The sequence below is a fragment of the Notolepis coatsorum genome (genome assembly GCF_963971535.1).
Source record: "Notolepis coatsorum genome assembly, chromosome: 1".
NCBI lineage: Eukaryota > Metazoa > Chordata > Actinopteri > Aulopiformes > Paralepididae > Notolepis > Notolepis coatsorum.
In genome coordinates, this window is record NC_140165.1 from 126,418,798 (window position 1) to 126,428,390 (window position 9,593).

Sequence of the window (9,593 nt, forward strand, 5' to 3'; positions counted from 1 at the left end):
TTGTGCTCTAATGGTAGTTATATCTGCAAATTTGGCATTAATTCTTAATCGCATGGCTAATAGGTGACTAGGTTTAGAACCTTGGGAGTACTGCTGTTGTCTTGTGCTGCGTATTTGTATTTCCGATTGTTGTCTGTATATGGCATTGATCTCTTTTTTTAGTACGTTAACTTGATTTTCTAGTCGAGTTGAGTTGTTGTATTTTAAAGAATTAAATAACGTTGAGTAAAGCGTTTCCAGTTCAGACAGTTTTGTGCATTGATTCTTGCGCATTTTGGAGGAAAAGCTATCAGTGAAATCCTTGATCATTCCCTTTACCGACATCCATATTATTCTGGGGTCTTGCACCGAGTTTGCATTCTCCCGTAGGAATACTATAAGAGCTTCTTTGAGTTGTGTAATGAATTCCTTGTTATTAAGCAGCATCGATTTAAATCGCCATCTTGGGGCTCGGGAAGATAGTATACCAAATGTTCCTTTTAGGAGTAAATAACAGTGATCTGATAGTGCATTGGGTATCATTTCCACTTCATATTTATCAAATAGTCTCGGGGATGCAAAGACATAATCTATTCTGGATAATGTGTTATGTCTCGCAGATCGACAAGAGTACTTTCGGGTCGTGGGATTAAGTGATCGCCATAAGTCATTTACACCTGTAATCTTCGACCAATCCTTTAATGCTTTAGATGAATTATTTTGTTCGCTGGAAAAGGCGAGGTAAGATTTGTCCATCCTTGGATTCCAAATGGCATTAAAATCTGCACCTATTATAAATGAGTAATCGGGAAGGTCTAACATTGCATTGGTTAGTGTAGAGAAGAAACCCTCTTCGTACAAATTTGGGGCATATACCGCTGCCAACGCTATTTTCCTGTTATTGTGTACAATCATAGCTATAGTTATACGACCATCTGCATCAGACCATACTCCCTTTAATTCAATATTTAACTTACGTCTAACGACTATGGCTACACCTCGAGTTCTCGTACCAAAAGAAGAGTGACTAATATTATGATATGTGTTGTCCGATAACGTATCTATGTCTTTCTCTAAAATGTGCATTTCGCTTAGTAGAGCCACGTCCACATGTTCTTTTTTCATCAGTGTGAGCACGCTTTTGCGTTTGTGTTGTTTATTTATCCCACCAGTGTTCCATATCATTATATTCAAACTAGCCATAATCTGTTGTTGTGTAGTTTTTGGTAATGCTTCTGGAGTGCGAAGCTACAATAGATGTACATCCAATTATTGAGGTCCCGTTGAGAGCCGAGCTTAAAAACATATATATATACAAATAAAAATCCCCTTTTTCCCCCTCTCCCAGAGAGTCGTACAGGCCTGTGTTCCATAGACACATCCTCCGCGTATGACTCCCTCCCTTAGGCCACCGGATTGCCCAAACTGAGCTTTGTAATCCTACTCTTCCTATGCTAATTGCCATAGGATCTAACACTTTCATTCTAATTCAATAGAATGTCGCTTTTGGTCTTGCGCCTTCCCTTAATGTACTAAAATATTATGAAAAATGAAAAAAAGAATACCTTCATTGATATATTCATTTGAACCTTCTACTAACTTATGTAGGAAACATCAGAAAAAGGAAAAGATTGGAGACAAACACTAACACCTTAAAATGAAGAAAAATAGAAAAGAACAATGTAAGATAAAAAAGGGAGTGAGAGCTAAAATAAAACTCAACGTGGAGAAACCACTAAAATAAAATTGAATACAGAGATAAAAGAGAAAAACAGAGACTTTTAGAGCTACATTGTGCCAATCTCTAAATCAGTGGAGTGATTATTTAAAATATTAGAATAACCTTGTTGTGCTCATACATTTAGATGTGGCTGATTTTTTTTAAAGCCTTATTAAGGCCTGATTAAACTTCAGTCAATTGATCATATGCTTATACACACCGGATGTTAATGTTAAAGTTGCAGGCCTTCGTTGTAATGGTGCATTATATTCTAGAAGGTTGTAGAATACCCTAGTATAACAGACTGCTGTTATGTTCCAGAATGATCTTCCTACCCAGGGTTCATGACTACTAGTATTTTCGGGATATTCCTTTGTGTCCCAGAGCAGTCGAGCGATGAGCCCAGAATATTCCAGATTGTTCACAGTGTCAATGATAGATTCTTGTCTCCACGGAGACCAGAAGTCTGTAAATATAATGCATTACGAACCATATTATACACCTTGTGCCTTGGTGTTGCCGGCATGCATATCATCTGCTACTTTTGTTGAGTCGTGGTAAAGTCATTCTAATAAAATTACTGAAATACAAAGAGAAAGAGAGAGATGAATAGGCTTATCTGGTGCGAGACAGTGTTGCGTTCTGCCCTGGGGGACCTGCTCCATGTAGCTTCAAGTATTCCTCTGCGTCTTTAGGCGTGCGTATTCCTTCCCTCCGGCCGTCTTTTCCCACGATCGATAATAGTGCCGGGTATATTAGCCTTGGCCTGAGGCCACTCTTGAACAATTTCTGCATCACCTCCTTGTAGGGGAAACGCTGAGCGATGGCCTCTTTGCATAGATCTTCGTAGATAAATATTGAATTTTCACCATATTTCAGTTTCCCCCTTTGGTTGCGTGCAACTCTGATGATGTCATCTCTTATTACCGTCTTGCGCAGAGTAACAATGATTACTCTTGGACCGTTGCCTCTTTGTTCTCGAGTACCGATTCTGTAACATTGGTCCATTATCGGCTCTGTGGTTAGAATGTTGTTACCCAAAATCTCTGTTAACACTGTTGGAAACTTGTCGTCTGTGCAATTGACTGATTCATCAAGTCCCACTATGCGGATATTATTTCGCCTGTAGTAACGTTGGGTCTCGAGCAGCCTCTCCATCGCTTCATCTTTGACTTCTTGTATTTTCCTCCGACATGCTTCTTCCACCTTTTTTATCTCATTCGTTAACTCTATCAATCCATCGTTGACGTTCTTCTCGTTCTCTTTGACTACCCGTGTAATTTCTGTCACCGTATTCTCCACTGTCGTGATTCGCACGGACTGTACAGCGACCGCTTTCATAACCTCTTCGAATTTAGCATCGATGTGTGCGACGTGTAATTTGAAAGCGACCATCTGTTCCTTAATCAGGCTAGTCAGAGAGTTGAAGTCGGGTTGTGTAATTGCACTGCCTGTGTCAGTTGATATTGTAGGTGCAGTGAGGGGACCGATGGATTTGTTGGCAATTATCTTCTCAAAATCCTCTGCTTTGTCCTTCACTGTACTTTTTCCTGTCGTTCCCGTTATGTTGTCCTCTATTGTCTCCCTCTCGGAGCCAGTCGCTGATGGTCCCGGTTAGGCCTGCCGCGATAAGCAATAAATCGATTAATTGCCGCGATAATTAAAATGAATGCAATGATTTTGACGGGCGCGATTAATTGCTATTTGCGCGTTTGTTTTAATGAGGCGGAACCAGTGCCCCTTGCAGTCTCTCTCCGTGTGGGTTGGCCGCTGGCGTTACTACAGAGCACAGCACGGGAGCTCCGTGGGGCAGTAGCAATGCCACATATAGCTTAACTACATTTCTCAATAGTGTTGCTCCTTTTAACCAAGTAGCGTTATTTGTAGTGTAACGTTAGAATAACACAGAATAACGTTAATACAATTACATGCATCATTGTTTACAATGAACGGGTGGGGCTAGTCAAAGCACTGGAGACGGGGACAAGTTAAACATGAATTAATTTATTATAACGGGTCGTTTTCGAGTCGTGCTGCAGTGCCTACGCACCACAGCTATTCTATTATATACTGCTTTGACGCTTCCTCCTCATCGTTGATTGCCTGTAGTAGCTGCATCTAACGTTAGTAGCTAACGTTAAAACTAAAAAACACAACCGGACGGGACAAGTTGTCGGCTAGGATAATCAGTCACAACAATACTTCCGGTCCGGTCGGTGGGCTTCAAAATAAAAGTCTTAAACCGGAAAAGACGGAGCGGTGGGCTTCAAAATAAAAGTTTTGGGAAATAAATTTCTCAAACAAATTCTCTAACCGGTCGCAATAATATCGCTTATCGCGATATTTTCGGGGGCAATTAATCGCCCAGCAAAATGTGTTATCGTGGCAGGCCTAGTCCTGGTATATTCTCCGTTATATTCCCCCCATCGGGGATTGTCAACAACGGATCTGCCGCCGCGTCGCCTGTTATTTTCTTTGAACGTGTCTCAATCTGCGCCGTTGGAATTACTGCTTCGTGTTTCTTTCCTCCCTTTTTCTTATCCTTACCATCCATGTTGAGTCTTTATATTTTTTTATTTGTTTGTCATGACAAACCAATTACATAATCCAACATATGTGTAAAGGCACAACATATTCCAGTTAACGGTATATATTTCTAATGATTCGTTACGGCGTAGTCAATACTTCCATGCGTATAAATTGAGGAAGGCAGGGACCTCTGCCGCTCTGCCGCGTGCTGCAACACAACACACAGAGCGGCAGGCGTGGAAAAGGGGGCGTGCTAGCGCGCGGTCACGTGGGCGTCGTGGCCAATCAGAGAAACGCTGAACGCAAGTTAGTTACCTTAAGTGTTCACGAGACGGGGACAGGCGTTAGACAGTTTGCGTGTTTGTTGTGGGCGGACATAGCAATAGATACATGTAGTAAGCATTATGTGAACACAACACTCCCTCCTAGTGGCTGAAATTGAATATTGAACTAGAGTCCATTAACCACATGGCTCTGTTTAAATTATTTGAATGATGTTCTCAACAACCTGTATACAGTATATAAAACAAGGTCATAGATGCAAAGCATTCTCACATAGGTTGAACTGGCCTTGGTTGAACTGGCATAGGTTGAACTGAGTCGCCACTCAGTTCACTTGAACACTGCAAATGATCCCTACTTCTGATCCCTACTCCATATTTGCCACATCAACCCTGGTTCGGATGTCACTCCTCTCAGGAACTCTGTGGCAGCTATGACACCCAACCTGCTCTCTCAGGCGCAGGGTGTTCTATGGTATTCAGGCCGATGGTGCCGGCAGCAGTGGGCTTGACCACTGAGAGGCAAAAATGGGCTGGTCTAGGCCTTCAGGCTAATGTTATGGCCAGTTTGGCCACATTGCAAAGTGCTAGAGCGTTTGTTCTTGGTATAAGGACTGCAATGTCTCACCTGACTCTTAGAATGGCAGGCTGTGTTGTGGTTCCTACAATCAGTGCGGGTTTGGACGGCATGGATGGGCCATTGGGTTATTACACACTGCTCTCTAAGTTCATGAAAGGTGTCAAGCGTATTACCACATAGTTCACTTTCAACCCCTCCTCCAGGGATGCTCACCTTCAGGACACATCCGAAAAATGTATCACAAAAAATGTGTATATAATATATATACAAGGATCATGAAACTTATAGGGCTGGTCCTGCTGTGGCCTATAATGATATAAAACAGCATTTTGTTAACCCTTTCACTACCACACTACAGAAGCTTAACCTTTCACTACCGTCTGTAGTGTGGTTGTGAAAGGGTTAACCCTTTGTCGTGTGGCAGTGGAAGGGTTAACCTTATGTATTGTCGTGTGGTAGTGTAAGGGTTAAATCAGTGGTGTCTCCTCCCTTCCAAATATGATGACATATAAAACCAATCCATAAGGGTCAAATGTATTTTGGTGGTGGTGGCATGGTGTTCTCCACAGCTACCAGTTGCACAAGGGCCAATATCGTGCAAGAGTGTGTGCATGGTTACATACAGGCAGCGTCAGAAATATATGGAAACCCCAGGAAACCTTAAAATGCCTCTAAAATCTGAGGGAGAGAGGCAAAAACTGCCACCAGTATTTTCAGTAAAAGGTTGTTTTGTTCAATCCCCCCCTTACCCTACCTCCCTCCCTGACTTTTGGGGAGCATGCAACTTAGTGGAGAAAGCACGCTTTTTTCCCCTCTAGTCAACTGTCAGATCAGCATAGTGATTTTAGAATAGGCAAAATTCTAAAGATTTTTATTGTATATTCATGAATAGAAAAGATAAGTTGGATCTCAACTGAATCATCAGGGTCCCATCTTTCTGATGGTTTACTTTAGAACACCTCTATGTTGCATTACTGTTGACCTAACCCTCCCCAAAAGATCCCTCCTCCCCACCCCCAACAACAATCGCCTGTAAAAATGTTTTCTCCTTGAAAATCTGTCTATCTGTATGTAATAGTTTTTTATTTTTTTTATTATTATTATTATTATTTATTCCGGGGAGCAATGCCCCTGAACCTCCCTTATCTCAATGGATGCCACAGCGATATGCGTGATGTGTTGTTAAAAGGCCAACGCTCTAAACTTTCTAAAGTATAGGAATAAGTGGCGGTGTTTGCAGGGCTATAACTATATTCTATATTATAGCTATGGATACAATACTATAGCCCATTTGACATCGACTATCTTATCGTTCAATATGTGTTAAAGAAATAATTTTTTCATCCATACATTCCCATTTTATACCGTGGTGAATATGACTATACTTTTAGAGTAATATGTCTAATCCCAGAAAACTACGCTATGCAGCAATACGTGCAATTCACTAGAAATGTTGCCGTTTCTCGCCTGTACACGCTACTATTTCGAATTCACATCTATATTATCGGTATTATATGTTTCATCATGAATGCATGAAAGGGTGGGGGGGTCGTTTTTTGATGCTTTGATCGTCACCAACCGCACACGTTGTGGAGTAACGTTACACACATATATTGTGATCGAAGTGAAATCATGGTTGGATCACAGCAGGATTGATACCATATAGGCCTTACCTTCACTAGGATGTACCCCAAAAACAATATTCCAATTATCTGATCGCGAGTCCCAGTATTGGTGTCGATCGTGTCGCCAACATAATCCACCACACATCATGCACCGGAAGCAATTCACGCTTCTCAATCCGACCGTTATAACCACCCCCCTTTTGATCGGCGCACAGGCCAAGATATAATGTTTCAAAGGGTGCACGATACTGCCACCTGGGTGGAATGCGGCCGGTATTACACTTTGGGATTCCCCATGTTAACCCAGATGTCCGTGTGCCTGTAATGAATGGAAATATCCAATAAAAGAAATAACGATGAAAACCCGACTATACTCGGGTCTGGCGCTGAGTGGTTGGTGAGTTAACCCGACTATCATCGGGTCCGGCGCTGATTGAGTTAAGATAAGATAAGATAATATATTCCTTTATTGATCCCCTTGGGGAAATTGGGGCGTCATGTTAAACATTACTCAGGGGGCTAATCCCCCTAAACTTCCAAACTCTAGTGACGCCCCTGTGAAAAACAATAATCATTATAATTTATCATCTCAAATTGGCTAAACTGAACCCTGAGAGAAACAACAAGCGGCGTGACACCATGTCTCTTATGCAGATCAGCACAGCTGCTCAAGGAACGCCTGCTGCCTTGCTTGTGTTCACAGCAACGGGGCGGTGGTTGATCTGTTGCTCATGCTCACTGAATAAATTAAAGCCAGCTCCCAGATCCCGGAAACGGGATCAAGGCTTGAATAAATGTGCATGGGCAATGGCTCAATGGTGCTGGCTGCACATGTTTGTGAATCCTTAGGCCATGCAGCCATTTGTGTCCCATTGAAAACCTATAGCAAGCATCCCGCTCATAGTTTTCCTATAGTTTGTAGCCCCCGGCAGGAGTGAGATAAGGTGAATGTCAGGTTAATGTCCCAATTTAGTTTTAAAAAGTAATGCCTTTGTGTCTACATGGAAGGAAATGTGGATTGACAAGGGGTGAACATGTGTTGTGGAGGGCCCAGGATCTCAATAGAGTCCTGCCAATAATCTTCAAACCCCACCCTTCCAGACATGGACATACTATGCTATACGGTTGTATCCCTCTCACTACTTCTTCCCTATCAGTAAAAGATAGAGGGAGGTTGGACTGATCATCCAGTTCTTTATTAAAACAAAATACGTATCTTTTTGCATTAGTGGGCAGCAGACAGGAACCTGTCTTCAGACCTATAGGTTACAGGCCTGCAAACCCATAAGTCACCCTAAAAGTGTCCATATTTCCATTGTTCAGGGGCCAAATTCATAGCTTCAAAAAATAAGAAAGATCTAATGATCTAGGGTCGTTTTAGTACAGCCTATGCTATGGCCCCTGGGGTTTCATGTTTATCTCCACAGCTAGCTAATTGGGAATCAAACTCCATCTCATTAACTATCTACATCACGTCTGTGACACGTGGGCCCGAACACATAAAACACAACGGGCCTCAGGAAAAGAGTGTAGCTGTTCTGAGCCTGTCTAGTTGGCCAGTGATGACTTCCAAACTTTGACTCTCACAGACACCCACCCTTTGCATCGATGAGTAATAACAGCGTGGGTCTATCGACTGTTTTGCCACTTACTAGTTTTGGCAATGTGCTGCTGTTTCTTTTCAGCATCGCACTGGCGTCGGCGATCATCTTCCTCAACATATCCGTCTTCCTCTCTATATTGATGAACAAGGCGCTGCGCAGCGAGAACCGTTTCATGTACATGCTGAGCACGTGTTTCAGTGATGTTTGTTCAGGCGTGTCTTATTATTATGCCGGCGTTCTCGACGTAAGGGACAACTATTACTCTCCTACCAGAACTTTCTACATTGCACCTACTTTTCTAGGGCTGTCTTACATGGCCATACTGGCTGCCCAGGCGGACAGGTATCACGCGGTGTCGTCGCCATTCAAGTATTCACAGCGAATGACCCGAAACAGGACCCTGCTTGTGATCATAGGCTACTGGGTGTACGCCTTTGTTATTGTGGCGGTCAACAATCTAGTGCCCGTGGGGGTGGCCAAGCAAGTGACGGGTATCGGTACATTCGTGGGAAACATATTCACAGTGATCATCATGATAGGCTTGAACATTAGACTGTATTTTATAGCCAGGTTTCAGATGAAAAGGGAGCGGCCCTCGGTCGAGACGGAAAACAAACGTTCCTCGGTGTATTTGATAGTCGTGGTCGCTGTTTTTTTCTTAGGCGCATGGCTCCCTATATTCATCCACATTATTGTATGTAACTTTCTCGGTTCCACGTGTTATTCGTTTAAGAACGAAGGCACCGACCCCCTTCGCATTCTGCCCAGACTGAACGCCGTGCTGACTCCGCTCCTCTACGTCAGAGGCTGCGCGGCGCTCAGGGCGACGCTGCTCTCCAAAGTGTGGAGACCTTGCCATAGGAGGTAAGAAGGGTGGTTACTTATTATTGCCCAAGATAATATAGGCCCTGGCTACTTAGTTTTTATAAACACCATGTATTTGTGTATGATACCTGAAAACATTTATTTTATTGCAATTTTTTTTGGTCTTTCCAAAGCGTGAACCCTGCAATGAGAATACCTTCACCTGGGCACGTGGGCACAACGGTCTTCAAGACATGATTCTACTACAACACGGTCATCACAGGAAGATCATGAGATATTGAAGCATAGAGATATACCTGTAAAACGTACATTTTGTTTTAGATATATGGTTAAATAAAGGCAAAGAAAGGTGACCAAACAGCATCATTAATTTTAATGTATTGAAATGATTAAAATGGCTTCTGATATTTCACTGACCATGAAACCGGGTGTAGTCCTAATATGTAGTCC

The 9,593-nt window shown here is 42.6% G+C and overlaps 1 protein-coding gene across 1 annotated transcript; it reads left to right on the plus strand.

The window, feature by feature from the left end:
• Positions 1-8,322: 8,322 nt before the first annotated feature.
• LOC311229313 (uncharacterized protein) lies at positions 8,323-9,186 on the plus strand (the record flags this gene model as incomplete). Its single annotated transcript, XM_084315388.1, has 1 exon — positions 8,323-9,186. The coding sequence occupies one exon, from the start codon at positions 8,323-8,325 to the stop codon at positions 9,184-9,186; it is 864 nt and encodes a 287-aa protein (XP_084171514.1).
• Positions 9,187-9,593: the final 407 nt, after the last annotated feature.